The sequence below is a fragment of the Rhinolophus ferrumequinum genome, chromosome 24 (genome assembly GCF_004115265.2).
Source record: "Rhinolophus ferrumequinum isolate MPI-CBG mRhiFer1 chromosome 24, mRhiFer1_v1.p, whole genome shotgun sequence".
Lineage (NCBI taxonomy): Eukaryota > Metazoa > Chordata > Mammalia > Chiroptera > Rhinolophidae > Rhinolophus > Rhinolophus ferrumequinum.
In genome coordinates, this window is record NC_046307.1 from 20158300 (window position 1) to 20177839 (window position 19540).

At 40.7% G+C, this 19540-nt stretch overlaps 1 protein-coding gene across 2 annotated transcripts in view; it reads left to right on the forward strand.

Moving 5' to 3' along the window:
- The first annotated feature begins 5318 nt into the window (after positions 1-5318).
- STK32A (serine/threonine kinase 32A) overlaps positions 5319-19540 on the forward strand; it is a 99392-nt gene continuing 85170 nt past the window's right edge. The window contains exons 1-2 of one of the 2 annotated variants that reach the window (XM_033096874.1): positions 5319-5776; positions 9705-9842. In XM_033096874.1, coding sequence (XP_032952765.1) covers positions 9785-9842 — 58 coding nt within the window. In that variant the 5' untranslated portion in view covers positions 5319-5776; positions 9705-9784. The remainder of the gene's footprint in view (positions 5777-9704; positions 9843-19540) is intronic. The other variant, XM_033096875.1, reaches the window with a different exon arrangement.

The following is a 19540-nucleotide window of genomic DNA, read 5'->3' on the forward strand; positions in this document are numbered from 1 at the left end:
ATGTTCTCTTTTTAAGGTTGTGTTTTCAATCATTATATTTGTTGCATAGAAGAAGAGATTAAAATTGCATCACACACTTACACACACACACACACACACACACACACACACACATCATACAGAGACAAAGCCTATAGTATAATAAAAAGGGTATTGACTTTGCAGCAAACCAGAGCTGGGAGTTTGGGCAATTGACCTCTACCATATGAGTTTCTATTTTCTATTCTGAAAACAGAAGATAGCACCACGTAATTCATGGGTTTGCTGTGCCGATCAGATAAAGTGACATGAGTACATATTGTCTCTGTCACATCCAGGATATTGCACTTGCTTTTCCCTCTGTCTATAGTACCTTCCTGCTTCACAGCCCGGCGGCACGAAAGCCCCACAGCTTCCCTGAACACCACCTGCTCTCTTTCGACTACTCGACTTTGCACACGCTGTTCCCTCGACTGGAACACTGCATTCTCCTTCTCTTTGCACAACCAACTTGTACGCTACCTACAAGACTGAGCTCGGATGCTCTTCTTCTGTGACACCTTTGCTGACACCCCTAGATGAGACTGTGTACTTCATTTCTGCGCTCAGAGAGCACCCTAACTTCTGTTATTATGGCCCTGTTACCCTGTATTGAAATTCTCAGTGAATGTCCCTTAATTTTCAGTATATGATGAACTCCTTCATAAAGTGTCTATCTTGTTCAGCGTTGTAATCATATCTTAGCAATGATTTTTCAAAAGAGTCAGTGCTGGTGAGGGTACGGTGAGGTGGGCATTCTCTCCCTTTTTGTACAAAGGAGAGGCATTTGGTCTAACAATATTATTAGGTACTCCTTTGCACCAGATATTGCACTAAGTGCTTTCCTGCATTATCTCATTTAATCATCACAACACTCCTTGGGATTAGGTACCATTAGTATCCATATTGTACAGATCAAGAAATAAAGACTCTGAGTCTAAATGACGTACAGAAGGGCATGAAGCTTTAGGAGGTAGAATCAGGAAACAAACCCAGCTCTGCCGATGCTCACAATATTTTTTCTCAACAACAAGGCTCTACTAAAGTTTCCTAAAGAGCAAATAAATTATTCACCTCTTAATGGAATAAACGAGCACATGGGTGTATACCGTGTTTTCCCAAAAATAAGACCTAGCCGGACAATCAGCTCTAATGTGTCTTTTGGAGCAAAAATTAATATAAGACCCGGTTTTATTTTACTATAATGTAACACAGGGTATAATATAATACAATACAATACAATACAATACAATACAATATAATATCAGGTCTTATATAGGACCCGGTCTTATATAAGACCGGGTCTTATATTAATTTTTGTTCCAAAAGACGTATTAGAAGTGATTGTCTGGCTAGGCGTTATTTTGAGAAAAACATGGTATGTACAGTGGGCAACATAAATGTTCATTTCTTCTGTGCTGTAACTCACATCCATTTTTCCTCTTTCTCTTTTTCAGCTGATTTTCTAGTAAGAGGTATGAGGGAATATTTGATCATATGTCTATCTTTTTTTTGGACTCTGGCAATAAAATGTTCCCATTACATCATATTGTTTCCCGCTCATTCAAGTAAACTATGTCCCCCTCTGGGCTGAACGGTGAAGACAGCATGGTATGTGTTACTAAATATGAAATATTGTGCTAGGATCTGATTATTTAGTTTACAACTAAGGAGAATTTTTTTCTTTTACAAGAGAGAACTCATCTTTTTAGTAACTGAGAATAATCTGCTTATCAGACCAAGAGAAAATAATGCCGTGTCTTGTGTGGAGAGGGCAGCGTGATCTTACTAAAACTCAACTCTAATGAGGTCCATTTTCCTGCTTCACACATCTGAGGGCCTCCCATTGCTGCTATGATTAAACTTCAAGCTGTTTTTCATAGTATATTTGGTTCTTCAGATCTTTCCCCCATCTTCTCTCACTCCCACTATACTCTTTATACTCTAGTCACACTAAACATTTTATATTTTTCCCAAAATATTGTGCTTCTGTACGCCTCCAGTCCCCAGATCTGGAATGCCCTGTTCTCTGTCCAGTGACCCTCCATTCATCTTTCAAGACACGAAAGCTTCTAGCTCCTTCCAGTGGAGCTAACTGATTCAGCCAGTGCTTCCCAGGGAGTCCTACTTGGGCATCTACCAATCTGAAGTTGTAATTACTGGTTTTACCCAAACCACAAAATCCTCATGTCCAATGATCATTTCTTACTTATCTTCCCCTCCCTTAAAACATAGCCCAATAAAGGTTCGTTTATGCCATGGGAATGGCGACTGCTTTGAGGTGTAATATGTCTTCGCTGTATTTTCCCCCTGGACTAAGAAATGAAAATAATGATGGAAATAGCAAACATTTATTTATCTAATTAAGCACTTTCTATGTTCCAAACCCTGGTTCAGCACTGGGTATACAGAGAGATCATCCCTGCCCTCGCAAAGTCTGCATTCAGTGGTGGGAAGCATAGCAAAGAAGTGACGCAAACAAATTAGGTATAGTTCATGATAAGTGGTAAGATGAAAGACATGAGAGAGCAGTGGAGAATGGAGAAAGTGGTAGGGAAGAACTTCAGGTAAGAAGTTGAGAGATAGTCTCTCTGAGCTGGAGAAATGTGAGCTGACTGCTGAATGGTGAGTCCAGACCCACATCCATGCATAAAGAGGAGCCATTCAAATGTCCTGGGGTAGGGACAAGGTCAGCATGATCTGCAAAGAGCAGAAAGCCAGTGTGGCTGGAGCAGAGGAACAGCATAAGGCCTCGTCAGCCGGAGTCGACAGTGCCACTTTATTCTAAATGCGGTAGAACCCAGCGGGTAACTTCAAGCCACAAATGGGCACGGTTAGATTGGTGTGGTATTGTTTATGTTATAAGCCATGGTTGAAAACAAAAAAATAGTCTAGATATCTGTCTGGACGAGAGTTCCTCACTGGGTTATTTTTCATTTCCTTCTCTTCTCCATTGGGGGGCTCCAGAGATTGTCATAAATATCTAGCCTGGTTAGTCTCCCAGGTAGCTTCTTTGTGGCAGTTTCCTCAGAGTTTCTCCTAGAGCTGTGGAACACTGACAAGAGAAGTATGAGCAACTGAATAAATCAATGATTAAAACACAATCAACTCTTTAAAACAAGTCTGCCTTTCAAAGACTGCATAGAACACAGTAATAAGAATCACTGTTTTCCCACAAAACCTATGGTATGCCAAGCCTTTACATGACTAAATACATTAGGACTGATCAGTGGTTTTATTTTAAGCAAAACCGACTGTACCAACAAAAGAAAGCTTTTTTTTTTTAAAGGAGGGTGCAGCTCACACAGCCCATGTGGGGATCAAACCGGCAAACTTGGTGCTACCAGTGCCGCACTCTATAACAAACTGAGCTAACCAGCCGTCCTGACAGAAGAAAAGATTTATGGAACAGATGAGAAGTATTGGTGCAGGACCTGGTAATCTGCCAGTTAATAGGACAACCTTCACAGTTGACAGTTTCTAAGCATTTGCTCTGTGCTGCCTAGCACCAGGCGAAGTGCGTTACTGCATATATTATCTCATCTAACCTGCCATTAATTATAGCTGCTCGGAACGACTGTTGTCCCCTTTACTGAAATCACAAACTGATGCTCAGGGCGTTTAAGTGACTTGGCTGACCTCTCAAGTCACTTTGGAGGAAGTGACTTCCTGACTCCAAAGCCCTTTATGCCAACCGGGACACGAAAATGAAGATAATTCCAGAGCCTTCAGTTCAACTCTCAGCCCACTTCCTCATTTCTGTTTTCTCAGTGACAAACTGGATAGCATTATATCCTGGGGGAGGTGGGACATAACATGGGTCCAACAAATTGGGAGGGCATCTCCAATGCCATGAAGATAATCAGAGTGTTTTGTAAACCACCAGATGTTACACAAAAATCAACGTATATTCAGTCGGGTGCCTGAGTTTTGCCCTTAAAGAGAATACCTTCTCCGCAAAATAAATTCCTTAAAAATTTTTTTTTCTGAACTTGGTTGCCCTCTTTTGGAACTTGAGCCAAGTACCATGTTAAATGTTCATTTGTATCACCTGATCCTCTCTCAGACAGGAGTTGGCAATTTAACATCAGTTTCTAGTGAGTTCTGCCACCAACTCATTGTGTGGCTTTGAGCAAATCCCTTCCTCAGGACTCTAAGTGCAAAATGAGAGAGTAAGTTAGTTGGAATTCAAGGTTGTTCTCTGTTGTAAAGTACTTGCATAGAATGTCACCCAAGGTTGAGATAGAAAAAAGAAGAGGAAAGGGGCTAGGTCATGATATAACAAGAGGATTACTTTGAAATACTTGTTTAATGAGTAAATTATGGGCTCTTGACCGTTAGGTGGCCACAGATGTCTTCAACAGTTTCAGCAGATATTTAAGATGCATCAGACACCATTCCAGGCGCTGATAGCAAAAATGATTAACAAAGCCAGTATGGTGCCTGCACTCTGTGGCACTTTACATCTAGATAGATCAAAAACTGGGAGTCTGAAAACGACATTTCAGACACAGATGCATCTTGCCCGACCAACAGTTTTTTGCATTTTTTTTTTTAAAAAACGTGCCAATGTTTAAAAATAATGGGAGATTTCACACAGACGTTCTCATTTCCAGCTTTTCTTTTAAAATCTGAATATCTGGCAACACTGAGCTGGCATTTCCACATGGCAGGGAAATGCTGGAGATGAAGAGAAGCTGTCCCCACCCCACCCCCACGGCTGTCCACCGTCATTGCAGTAAGCCACCTGTGTGCTCCTTCTCCAGTGGCTTAGGTGTGTGTGACTGCAGTTAGAGGGAAAATAGTAAGAAGTTATTTCAATCGGGTTGGTCATTACAAAGGGGAAGTACAGGGAGCTGCCATGGGAGAGAACATAGAAACTTCCACTGAGCGTGCCTTCATCTCTGAACCGGTCCCCTGCCGCCACCGCCACCTGCAGAAGATGAGCAGAAGATGCGCGCGGGGGGGTGGGGAGGGTCGGAAATGGGGGCTGGGAACCAGGAGACCTGGGTATATAGAAGGGTCTCTCCATTGTTACATTACGCTGGGCAAGTATTTTCCTTGTCTGTGCCTCCATTTCCCCAGCAGTAAAATGAGGATATCTGCTAGAACATAATTGTTAAAAGATCCTTCTTGTCGGGACTTAAATAAAATTCCCAACCTTCTCTTTGATCTCCCGCAATACCCTTACAGGAAATCTTGCCTTTCTCCTTCTCAGTTCTGCAGGTTCCTACCCGCCACTCCCACATCCATCATCCTCGGTGGTGCCGCCTGAATATCTTGCGGGGCGGGGGGAAGGGGTCACTTCAGGGGAACTGGGCCTCAGTCCGGCAAGTTGGGGCGCGTTTTGCCTTCCGGCGGCTCCGGACAGTGCCAGCGCGCCGCGGGATCCACGCCACCAGCTCCAAGCCGCGCCCGCAGCGCTGTCCTCCCGCGTAGCACTTCCCCAGGCGACAAAACGACCCCAGGAGACTGCCCACCGTTTCTGAGGAGGGCCCGGCGCCAGCTAGCTGTCCCCACGCTCCACCCCAGCCCGGGAGCCGCCCCTCCAGGAGGAGCTGCGAGGTCAGACGGCGCTTGGACCTCGGCAGCCGCAGGTGCCCGCTCAGCCCAGCCCGGCGCTCGCCGCCGCCCCTGCGCCCGGGCAGGTAGGTGCCTTTTCTTGCTCTCTCCACGTTTCTGGGAGTTCCTCCGTTAGCCCCTCCTGCCCAGGTGGAAGCAGTCGGGGCTTCTTGTAAGGCGTGGAGACAGAACCAAGGTGAGTGGTGGCCTAGATTTTTTTTTTCTTTTCTTTTAAATAAACTATTATACTAAGGGCGCTGTTGGGAAGCTAGGGAGTTAAAAGGGAAGAAAAAACAAAGGCAGCCGCTCAAGATAACCCAGCACAACCGATACGATACGGCTGGGGCCAATCCTCGCTTACCAGCTATACTGCGCCCCACCACCGCCCCTAGCTTCCCACTAACTCAAGTCCGGACACACACAAACTTCAATTAATATTTGCTGGGTGGTGATAAGTGCTGGAGGTGTTTCTGCTTGTTTCTTATCCAGCTTCTAAACAAGCAAAAACTGTCCTTGATGGTTGGCTTCATCTCCACAAGAATGCTGCCCTCCCTCCCCCGCCCTCCCCCCCCCCCCCCCGCGCAAAAATTGAAGGATTTGAATATTTTTTTACAGGTAAATAAAATGTGGTGTAGTCACACAATGGACTGCTATGCAGCACTTAAAAAGCAGAAATCAAAGCTGTAGAGATCAGCATGCCTAGATTGCAGAAGTATAATAGTACATGATCACAGTAAGATGCAAAATGTACTACCTCATTTAGGTGACTTACTTTAAAACACATCGTGCTGTAAAATCGTAGAAAGTAGCTGACTGTAAAATATATCCCAGCTTCATGACTGTGACTGTCTTTGGGAAGTATGAAAAGGGAATGGATTTGGGATGAAGGTTAAGGTGGAAATGCTTACTTATAATATTGAATACATAAAAATGATGAAGCAAACATGACGAAATATAAACAATACCAGAGTGGTGTTAACGTTGGTGTTTTTCCCATTTTCTTTCTTCCCCGTGTTTCTAAATACTTCTCAGTTTAAGAAGTTCTGTTTTACAAATGCAAACAAAATAAGTTATGCCTGTACACAGGTTGGGGCAATGAAACGGAAACCGTTTTGTCAGAAGTTGCAACTTTCTTGCATCACAACTTAGGTTCTTGGATTCCTGAAGATGCAGCCTCCTGACCTAGGGAGCCTTAGGTGCTTAGAAAAGCTTTACATGTTGACAGCCCCCAAAAGCATAGGCCAAAGGCCAAGTATTGGCGTTAGAGAAGGAGTCGGCGGTTGATAATGTGGTAATTGACAAGGTCAAGGAGAATCGGAAAATTCCCTGTGTTTCTGTGAGACACGTTGTCCTTTCTCTTATATTTTCTATGTTTAGTACGCTCATTTCCATGGGTGGTGACAGTCCTCTTGACATCTTGAAATGATGCTTATGTGACACTGCAGACTTAGTACCAGGAGGTCAGGAAGGGTATGGGGTTTGGAAGAGGTGAGTCCTCTGGCTCTTCTGGGCCCTATTCAGCAGAATGGAAAAGATGTGTCTCCATCTTCCTAGCAGAGAAAGGTTGATTTCTTTCGGGATCGGAGGGAAAGTTGTCTGATTTGGTTATCCACATGGGGAGAAGAAGAGAAATACCATCCTAAACTGGATTGGGTGTGTTAAGTGCAGTGGAGAAGCAACCTAACCCAGTAATTCCGTTCACCTTCCTCTCCCCCAAACACACACAAAAGCAGTTATCTGTTTCCACATATTGTTTCTGCTAAAAAAAAAAAAAAAGAAAAGAAAAATCACTGGATCTTTGGCACATCAAATTGTACATCAGAATGAAATTCTGAAATGTGGCAAATTGTGGTAATATTCCTCTCTCCTTCTCTTTCTGATTTGACAACTTGCAAGGTCAATGGTTGGTACATTTTATGTTGCAAGAAGATGGGCTACTTGGGAGAAGCCTGAGGTGTGAAGAAAAAAAATACATATATATATATATATATATATGTAATACATATATATATATATATATATATATGACAGGATTGGGGTGTGGTGTGAAAACTATGTGTACTGGGGCTTGATATACAAAATGAAAGAGAATGCAGCCCGCAGTCCGCTGTGTTAGCAATCACAATTCCTTAAAAATCAATGTTCTCTCTCTCTTTTTTTTAATCAATGTTCTCTTTAGGACCAATACTCTCTAATGTCATTTCTGGTTGAGCCCTTACACTAGTCCCCACTTATTCTGGACTCCGAACGCAGTAACAGAATACACAGAGCACCCCATTTGCTTCTCCCTAGCCCACAGTGAAACACTAAAGCATCCCACTTGCTTCTTCCTACCCTCTTTCCTGCCGGAATTAAAAGCCCTTTGCTTTTTTTTTTTTTTTTTTAGCCTGGAGAGACCATTGAGAGTTCTGTGTTCCTGATCTCAATTGTCCCTCCGGGCTTCCTCTAACCACCTGTTACCACCTGCTCCCACCCGCACCTCTCCCATACCATTTAATTGGTTACTTCCTAATTGCTAACTCTTTCTTTGCTCTCCATTTAATGATTCTTTTTAAAGTTCATAAGGCAGTTGGCCAGCGGTTGGCTTTTAGTATGAAAAGTAGCATTTCTTTAATGAGTCTGCCTTCCAAATGAAGGCTTTACTTACATTTTCCTAACTGGAAACTAAGCTTTTCTTTTAGGCTTGTTTAGGGGCTTCTCAAGTTCTTTTTCAATAACATCCAGGTCAGGTTCCCTTGGGGCATTTTCTTCAAGGATGCCTCCAATTTGTATTTCCTTCATGTGAAAAAAAGTCCAAGAGGAACTCAGTCAACAGGTGTCAAATTAAAATATATATATATATATTACATGATAAGGAAATACCGCTACTATTAAAAATGGCAGTAGCTAACATTTATTCTTTGCACATTATGTGACAGGCATTGTGTTGGTTGCCTTCCATATATTGTCTCTTTAACTATATCCATGAGTGGTATTTGTCCTAGGCAGGAGATTAGCTCAGGCCACATAGCTAGAACTAATTTTTAAATATTTTGTATAAAATCTGGTTCTTTACCCATTTTCAGTAGATCTGAAAATTTGGCCCCAATTTCTTAGATTTGAGAGCAGTGATGTCTTCTAGATAGAACCTGGATTCTCCAGGACACCAGTGTCCCCACCGGGCACTAATGTCTTCCACCTGGTTGGGCCACTCACTCGTTTGCATTTCTGCCTGGCTCCCGTTAGCATCTCAGCTTGGGATTCCTGAGGAAGGCATTGTTGTTTCCCCCATTTTAGAGAGACACGTTAAATAACTGGCCCAAAGCTATTATCAACGTGATTTTTAGAGCCAGAACTCTAGATGTGCCTCTCCTTACCAATTTCAGGGAAAGTAAAATTCTTTACGGGTATGTTTAAAAATGAAAAAAAGCTATAAATGTACTTTTCTTTCAGATACATCATTTAATTTGAGCTTCAAAGTCGCTAACAATTATTGAGCACTTATGCGGTGCAAATACTGTACATGTGGTCTCATTAAATATTAATAACATTTAATTTGCCTTTGTGGTAAGGCCAATTATCATCTTCAAGTTCAGGGGAAAGAAAAAAGAAAGGTTTAGTGAAGTTTAGCAACTTGCTGGGGTGGCAAAGCCCAAACTCAGACTTTGTTTCTTTTATACTTTAGTATCTTCCAAGGAAGGAGAAAAGACATAGGGAATATATTTTTATAAATAAAAGCAAAAAAAAATAAAAACTTAAAGCTGTCAATCACACATCAAAAAAGAAAGTTTAAAATCAATATACGTATTTTCTCAAAAATATGGAGAGTCACAATAAAATATCATTTTTAATTTATAGTTGTTAAAGCATTGCCGACCTCATTTTAAACTTGTCTTCATATTTAGAAAAATATTTCGCTTTTCTCCTTCTTTGTCGGTCTAGTCCACTATTGATGAGGCCATGGCGTGGGTTCTCCCAGATGCATGGTCTCTGTTATTTCTGAAATTATCATTTTCAACCACCAAAATTCCACTGCAGTGGTACAAATCGACATTTTGGCCACAGTCTGTACTCAGGGTAGCTAGAGTGCGCCATTTGTAAGGTATTGTAAGACTACCATTTCTTTTTCTCTCCTGGATTTTTAGCTAAGGCTTCCAGACCTCTTTTGAGCGAAGATGACTATTTCTGCCAGGATTATGTAACTGGAGGATCCAGGTCTCAGCAGATGACCATGGGAGCCAACACTTCAAGCAAACCCCCAGTGTTTGATGAAAATGAAGATGGTAAGAAGTGTGTGATAGTTGTGTGTAAAATACAGAATTTTGCAGAATTCAAATATAAGCATTTAGTTTCATAAGTATATTGCAATGGAAGACCTTTTTTTTAAAAAAAAAAAAAAAAAAGGTAAAACTGCAAGGGTAAGCCCGAGGACCTTGTGTGTTAGTAGCTGGATTTGACCTGCTTTCCATGCGACCTTGGGTAGCTTTCTTAATCATAATTGCACTAATGCCCTTTGTCCAGAGGGAGCTGTGATTGGGCACCAGGAGGATAGATCTTAACATTAAATGGTTGGTTTGTTCTCTGTGCTGTTCCTTTGACAGTGAAGTTATCCCTGTTGCTAGTTGTTACAGAAAATTTCTTCTATTAACAAACTGCATGCGAATGATCACGTATAGGATTATAGAATGAACTCATGCAAGTAGGTGCCCTCTGCGCTTCTAACTGCTGTGATCCAGGGTCCTAGACAAACTGCACAATGCTGGGTCATAGGAAAAAGAATCAGTGTTGTTGGAGAGGAGAAACTTTCAAGGCCAGGCGCAGCAAGAAAAGAAGGGCATGGATCCTGATTCTCCTGTCATCCTACAGTGAGGCATGCCGGAACCAGGCATGGGCCTACCCTAGTCACTCTTCCTTCCTATTGTGGAAGTCTGAGCAGCTTTGTCAGTCTATGCAGTGTAGCAGCTGTTTATAGGTAGTCTGGGAGGAAAAAGGCCCCAGGTCCCAGCTAGTAAATTGTCCAGGCCTCCCAGGGGGAGTCCCCAGAGTCATTTCCAGGGAATTCTGCTAATTGGACCACAACAGAAAAGAACAATGAGCCGAAATTCATGAGATTTGAGCACCACTCCTACTACTGTGTTTCCCCAAAAATAAGACCTAACTGGAAAATAAGCCCCAGCATGATTTTTCAGGATGACATCCCCTGAACATAAGCCCTAATGTGTCTTTTGGAGCAAAGCTTAATATAAGACCCGGGCTTATTTTCAGAGACACACGGTATCAGCTACCTGTGAGGCTTGAGAAGCTTATTGATTCCCTCTATCTTTAATTTCCTCACGAATAAAGTGAGGCTATGATAGGCTAACCTTGAAGGAGTTTTTTAACTAAAAAAGTTTATCATTTTGAGATCCTAAAACCATTTTGCAAAAATGATGAAATAGCATCTAAATCATCAAGGAAAGTTGGTTGTGTTAAATGTAAGTTGGGGGGCAGGCGGGTGGTTCAGGTGGTTGGAGCTCCATGCTCCTAACGCCGAAGGCTGCAGGTTCAATACCCACATGGGCCAGTGGGCTCTCAACCACAAGGTTGCCAGTTCAATTCCTCGACTCCCGCAGGGGATGGTGGGCAGCGCCCCCTGCAACTAAGATTGAACATGGCACCTTGAGCTGAGCTGCTGCTGAGCTCCCGGATGGCTCAGTTGGTTGGAGCACATCCTCTCAACCACAAGGTTGCCGGTTCAACTCCCGCAAGGGATGGTGGGCTGCGCCCCCTGCAACTAACAACGGCAACTGGACCTGGAGCTGAGCTGCGCCCTCCACAACTAAGACTGAAAGGACAACAACTTGACTTGGAAAAAATCCTGGAAGTATACACTGTTCCCCAATAAAGTCCTGTTCCCCTTTAAAAAAAAATGTAAGTTGGATTACTGGAAGGACTACAAATAACAGTGGCTTACGCGAGATGGACTTGTTTTTTGTCTCACATTTTTCTTTTTCGTGTAACAATGTAGGCATCAGTAACCCAGATGATAGGTGGCTCCAAAGGATTAGGAACTCTGGCTCTGACAAGCTGGCTTCTTTCCTTCCCTTTGCCTCCCTAGAGTGTTTCTCTCACCCTTCTGCCTTAGGATGACTCACCACCACTTCCAAATTACAGCCAGTGAGACTGAGACGGGGGAGAGGAGGAGAGGGGAAGTTGTGACCACTCCGTTTAAGCCTGTGATCTGCTTGTTGTGTAGCTTGTTACTTACATGCACAAACCTACTTACAAGGGAGACTGGGAAATTTGGTTTGTTGTTACCTTGTGTGGCCAGGAACCTTCTAAAAATAAGGAGTTCTGCTTTATTCCAAAAGAAGGGGCGAATTCGTTGTTTGCCATGGCTGCAGAACAACTAGAAGCCTCCTACTACCTTAGTTTTTGAGTCCGGATGGACCCTTTCAAAAACAAAATATCTGACTGATCAGGACACCTTGTTCCCAGCTACTCACTGTTCATTTGGAGGCACACCCTTACTGCCTCTACAAAATACGGCATAGGAGCCCTGAAATCATAGTTAGAAATGGTCTTAAGAAAACTTTTTTTCCACTCTGATTTCTGTTGCCTCGCTTTGCTTTATCAAGTAATAAAGGCAAGGATCTAGATACTACTGATGTTACTTGATTTTTTCATCTCTAAAATGGGAAGACAGTAGGCTTGGATTTCATTTGGTTGGTTCACTATACTCCCTATGGATTCAGAGCTGATGCTTGCATAAGACTGGTCCTCAGAAAAGAGAGTAGGAAAGTGAGGTCAGCCTCATGTCTGTAACTTGCTAAGAATATATGTCATTTCAAGGGATTAGGATAGCATTCTAATGAGAAAACACAGAAATGTCTACATCTTCCTTAATGCAGCCCTTCAGCCCAGTGAGATGCGCCCACTGCAGTACCCATAAAGAAAAGAGCCGAGCAGAGCAGTGCTTCCCAGGGGCAAGGCTCTGAGTCCGTTTATACCCACAGTTGCAAGGCAGAAGCAAGAAAGCAAATCTACCTACTGTGAGCCTGCTCTGCTAGATATAAGGAATAGAGGAGGAAACAAGATGGCCTTTACGGAACTCATGTCCTCATGGTGGAAGGCAAACAACAGACAAGCAAGCAAATCCAGATTAACTTCAGTGAGTGTTCAAGTGCCACCAAGGAAATGACTCTGAGTGACAGGGTGATGGCAGGGACCATGTTAGATAGGGTGCGGTCAGCGTTGGCCTCTCTGAGAAGCTGACATCTGAGGTGAAATCTAAAGATGAGAAGCCACTCATGCAACGACGTGAGAAGAATGGCTCAAGCACAGGAAGACACAAGTTCAAAATTCAAACAATGACAAAAATGGGAATGAATAGCTGCCTATATCGTAACATTCTGATAAGTACCAGTTTGTATATAATGAAAAGGAACCATATTTAATTGTTTAATCAGTAAATTCTATAATGTTGATTTGGCTCCTTTGATAGCTCAGGATTGAGTACAAGGTAAAATTTTGATTGATTGCTGTGAAGCTTCTGACCAAGAAACAAAATCAACAAAGAAAAAAAAAAAGCACTGACTAATCAAAGAACATTAAGGCTTATATCATCTTGATTTTCATATTTTCGTATAAATAATCAAATCAGGCCAGAATCTAGGGCACTAAAATGAGCCAATTTGATTACTTTAAAAATATTGCTGAAAAGAATCCCAATATGTGATGAAAAAAGTATTTAATATTTCCTTCAAACTGTTTACGATTCCCAAAATATTGATTTGAGAATAAAATTCAAATCAATTTTCCCAAGTACTCTTTCAAGATTTCTTGCTCATGGAAAAGTGTTTTGGTTTACTTTGAAAGCAATTAAGGAATGAGATGTCATTGGATATCCCAGATAAGCTGCTCTTGCTAGAATTCATCCTGATACTTTGTATTTCATGTTGTCCTGATACTGATATTGAAAGAATTATTCTCTTTGTTACTTATGTTGCTCTTTATTTAGTGAAATAAAGTATAAGATTTATAGTGTTGCTGAACACAGTAAGGTTTACTTATGTGATTAACATTAAGTCAACTTTTACAAAGTACATCTCAAATTATACTATTGTTTTGTTTTGTGGCTCTAGCCTTTCCATTTTAGTGCAAACCTAAGTCCTAATCACTTTTTATTATTGTGGCAAAGTATACAGAGGGTACCAAAAAATGTATACACATTTTAAGAAAGGAAAAAGCTGTATTAAAATTGTAATACCCAATATATACCGATAACAAAGGATGAATACAAGTCATGTGTATACATTTTTTGACACCCCCGGTATATAACAAAATGTAACATTTTAACCATTCTTAAGTATACAGTTTAGTGGCATTAACGATATTCACAGTTTTGGGCAACCATCTAGAACTTTTTCATCTTCCCAAACTAAATCTTTGTCTCATTAAATAACAATACCCTATTCCATCTTCCCTCAAGGCCCTGGCAACCACCACTCTACTTTTTGTCTGTATGAATTTGACTATTCTAGGTACCTGATATAAGTGGAATCATGTAATATTCATCCTTTTATGTCTGGCTTATTTCACTTAGCATAATATTTTCAAGGTTCAGTCATACAGTAATTAGGCTGAATAATATTCCATTGTATGTACATACCACATTTTGTTTATCTTTGATCCATTGATGAACATGTGATGGTTTCCACCTTTTGACTATTGTGAATAACACTGCTGTGAACACTGGTGAACAAATATCTGAGTCGTTGTTTTCAATTATTTTAGGTATATATACTTACAAGTGGAATTGCTGGATCACATGGTAATTCTTCAATTTTTTTTTTAGGAACTTCCTGACTGTGTTCCACCTAATTATGTTTAGCGTTTTAGTAATGGGAAACCACCTAACATAATGGGCTAAAACCATGGGCTCTGATATTGGAAAACATACACAGGTTCAAATCTCAGCAGTGCCACAGACTAGCAATCTGTGTGTTTTTATGAGAAAAATCAAAGTGGACATAATCAACCATCAAAAAACACTCAAGTTAACTTGACTAATTATCAAGTGTTCTAGAGGGACTTGGAATGCCATGAAAAAAAGTCCCCAAGCCTAAATAATTACTAGTGAATTCATTTGGGGGAGGGCGGAAACCAAAACACCAAACCAAACTAAAAAACCAAACTTCTATTGTGCAAGTTATTGAACCTCCTCAGTTTCTTAATATGTAAAATGCAAGTAATCATTGGATATACTTCATTGGGTCATTGTGAGGATTAAATGAAACAAGTAAAACACTTAGCAAGGTGTCTCACATAAAGTAACCACCCAGCTAATGCTAATGATAGCATTATTTGTTAGCATCAGAGTCTCTTAGCATAAACTCTGAATTACTTCAACTTCTGAAAGAAACAAAATTGATTAAATGCACCTCTATAGATATCACAGTGAGTGTAAGCTAATCACAGTTCTATCAATGGAATTGGATTAAAAGAATAGTGGATTTTATGGATTCTGTGAAAACCTATATAAAAGCCCTCTACAAAACAGCCACGTGACTGACGGCACAAAAACAGTCTCAAGTGGCTTCCCTTTTATCCGCCCTACCTCCCCTCGGGGTGACTGTATTTTCATTTAAGGCAAACTCAAGAATTCATTGGGCTAACACTCAATAAACTTTACTTTTTCCTTTTTAAAAACCTTTTCAGATTTACACCCAAAGCTGACTATTTAACTAATACCATTGGATCAACAGACAGTGACAATTGCCCCTTATAACTAATTACTATATGGATACTCTGAGAAACAGTGAATGATACAGAGACATTTTAAGTTTTCTGAAAGAAAAGGAGTGCAAATGATACTTGTTTTTAATGTTTATATAATATCTCTTTCCTTTAATCTGTTTTACTTCCTCTATCTGAATGCAATGGTTTTGTTGTTTGGTTTGGGGTTTTTTTGTTTTGTTTTGTTTGGCTCGTTTTATTTAAAAAAATAACATTTTAAAAGTCCAGTTATAAAGGTTTTCAGACTAATTTAGAAAAAAATGATTTAATAACACAAGAAAGAGGACTTGTTTATAATTCGGGGTCTAGGCAACAGAAGAAGGTCTTGCTGTCATTGTGAGCTGTATGTTTCTAAGCACATACAAAAAACTAGAGGCGATACAGTTGGTTTAGTTCAACCAACAGACAACTTTCTTCTGGAATACTGTAGCTAAGAAAATTGGCCTTAGGCTAAAAAGATGCCACAGAGAGTTCATCCATTCCCTAAGTTTGCAGAGAGAGCTCAATTACTGCATTATTCTTTGGACTTGCTGAAGACTCAATGTTCTACTTTCATTTGGCAACACTTGTCTCCTAGGATATGTGACTGTTTCCAGTTTCCCTACCTCTTCTTTGGTGACAGAGGCAATGGGTCCTTCAAAATGTTGAGCCAAAAAAAGTAGCCACAGATTTGCAATCCAAAAGAAATGCAAGGTTACTGAATTGATTCCAGCAATGTAGGACTTTGTGAATCTCCTTTGTTATTTTTATGTTGACGTATTGCATATCTGTACACAATTGGGGAGGCAAATGAATTGCAGACTTTTCCCCCTCTCAACCTTAAGTAATGTTGCTTATATTATTTACTATTTTGCATTAAAATGATTGGGAAAGTCAAAAGAAAAATTCTCTAGCGAGAACAGGCTTCTTAAAAAACTAATTCAGTTATCTTGAATGAATGGTCTAACATTTAGTTATGGTATTTGTCACAAATAACCTCAGATCCAACAGTTTATAGCAACAGGCACTTTGAACTTGCGAGGGCTTTATTTCTTCCATTCCCAGGGATTGGAAGAGTCAGGAAGAAACAAACTAGACAGCCAAGGAAACAACCTCAAAGACAGAGAGAGGGCTTCCAATTTGGATGTTCCCTGAGCAGTGAGTTATGAGTACACGCTTAGGAGAAATCTACTCAAACAAATTAAGAATTCACATCCTGCCTTTGGAGACTCACAATACTTTAGTAATATTCATATTAAAGGCTCTGAAATGTCCTACAATACTGAAACCTCAGTATTCTGATATTTTTCAAACTTATTTCAACATGAAACCATTTTTGTGGAAAATCTTTTTAATACTTTGTGGTACATACTATTCTGTGAATCTCAATATGGGAAATTCAGGGAAACTACCTAGGTTCAAAAACTAAATCTGTAGGCCAATTTCAACTTCAGACCATGTGATTGGTACACCAAGCCTCTTGTCTTCAATGAGAAAAAGAGGGAAGGCCTTCAGGGGATCCGGCTTCTGTTGTATGGCCTTTCGGGGGTAAAATTAGTCACAGTAATCCCTGTTAGCCATCATTTCACCAATACAGGTCTTATGAAATATACAGTGATTCCAACTGTGCATTGCTATGGAACCATTAATGGAAACAGCGTTTCGAAACACACACACAAAGCCAGTGATGGAATAATATTCTTGTTAAAATAGGGCACTGAGCACAGTTTATGTGGTGAAAAGACTGCAAAACTTATGGTTATAGATTTTGCATTCAATAGACTGGCACAGGCTTTATATTTTCCTTTTGAACAATTTCTTTTTTCATTTCTGGAGGCATTTTTACAGTAAAATAAGTTACATTAACCTTGTTTTGTCCTTCAGTAGCCTGTATATTTTTTTTCCTATTTCTGAGACTGGTTTAAAGCAGGGTTGGCATACTTTTTTTGTACTGGCCCAGCCAGTAAATAGTTTATGCTTTGATGTTCACACACAGTCCCTGTCACAACTACTCAGCTCTGCCATTGTTGCATGAAAGCAGTCATAGAAAGTGAGGGAACAACTGTGGCTCTCGGCCAATAACATTTTATTGACAGACAATGAAATTTGAATTTCACATCATTTTCACTCGTCACAAAATATTTTTATTTCTTTCCAAGCTTTTCAAAAATATAAAAGCCATTCTTAGCTTACAAGCCATACGAAAATAACTGTCAGGTTGGATTTGGCCTGTGAGTCATCGTGTGCTGACCCCTGGTTTAAAGCATCCTGCAGACATTTATTTTCATGCACTGGGGGCCTGTCTAGGACCCCCCATACCCTCTAGCCTTCACTGAGAGACGGGGCAAGGAGACAGATATTTGTTCTCTGTAGATGCTTCACAAATTTACTCCTCATGATGCTGTTTTGGTTGATCACTGTGAGCCAGTGGAAATACTTGGCCCAATAAACCTAGTGTTTTAGAGGATAAAATGTATTATTTTTGTTATATATATGATTTGATAGCCATACAGACTGAGTTTAATTAAATGGGTACAACCTGTCATTCATTTGAAATATTATTAGGTAGAATTTATTTCCTACTAGGGGCATTTATTCAACTGAGAAGAATCCAACAATTGGGGGTGTTGATCCCCCCCATCCTGCCCCACTGTTCTACATCACAACATGTTCTAAAGAAATAGCCAGTGTATTTCTGACTTCCGAGCGAATTCATGAATCGGGGTCCAGGCAGCAGGAAAAGAAGCTGTTGGTGCCCACTGCTTGGTCTTGGCACCAGCAATGGATGTCAGTAAATCCCAGACTCCCTGGGGCACCATGTTTCATAAAAGGGAAGTGCTGACTATGCAAAGTGATGCCACCAGTTGGCCTTTGGAGGCTGCTTCTCTGGAGAAGTTCCAAATATATTCTTAAAAGACCTGCCAAGCCCCACATGTATTACGGGCAATCATTTGCTGCCAGCCATTTGGGATAATAAAGGGCCAGTGAGCCAACTAAGTAATTTTTCACCAGTAGCTCCTAAGTGATGTGCTCTAGAGCTGACCTTCAACCTTAACTAGTACCACGGTGTCAGAGAGGTGAAATCAGTGATTCCCAGATATTCTCTATGGACAAATGCCAACCTATGGCTAGGTTTTACTTAGTCTGCAGTGAAAAGAGAAAAAGGAGGACACTGTAATAAGCGTCTCATAAAGGAAAAAGTATTAAAATTTTTAATTCCAAGAGTACACCCTTTCTTGTTGTGTGCGGGTTTAGTACAGAAGGATTCTAGAAATAGAAATGTTTTTCATGGTGAGAACTTAAGAGGTGAGTGACTAGCCTCTCTGATCCCCAGTTTTCTCATCTGTAATAGGGCTGATAACAGTATCTGCCTCGCATCGTCTCTGTGGGAATAAAAAGAGCTTATCCATAAAAAGTGTTTAGTGTAGTGGCTGGCACCTGGTAACTGTGTTAACTATTAAATGTTAATTATAAATGTCAGCTGTCGTTACTACATTATCATAATCATCATAGTTTTTATTACTGCCTTTATCATCGTCATAGTTTTTAATATTCTTCCTTGGCCATTAAAAAATAAACGCTACCCAATGTTGGTTTTCCTTTTCACCCCTTGTTGTATTTTTAGAGGGACGGGATTTTCTGATCCATGAAATCTAGCTCTATATACAATTATATAAATTATAATTGTAATTTTCAGTAAGTGCTATGTAGATAACTTATTTAAGTAGCTGAAATGGGCGTGGAGGGGGACCCAAAGGTGACCTGTTTTAACTAGGACAGTCATTTAAGTGGAAGATGACGGTGCTTGGGCTAACAGGGTGGCAATGGAGATGGAAAGCGGAGAGGTTATGCAGCAGTCGTTTTTAATATAAAATAATTGGAAGTTACTGATGCTTTGAATGTGGGGTAAGTGGGACACAACAAAGTCAAGAATCAAGCCTAGATTTTTGCTTGAGTAGTCAGGCACAGGGCTCTGACAGTTTGCTGAGATGGAGAAGAACGGGAGCTGCAGGGTTGGGGACATGTTTGGGCACAGTCAGGAGTCCTAATTTTGATGCATAAAATGACTGTGAGACATCGAAATGGTGATATGAAGCAGGAGGCTGGGATTGCGTGGCCAGAGATGAGTGGAAAAATCTGAGCTGGAAATGTAAAGACGTGCGTTTTAATTCTGTGGGGGAAGGATGAGTCTGCCTCAGGTGCAAATGTGGAAACATAAGAGAAA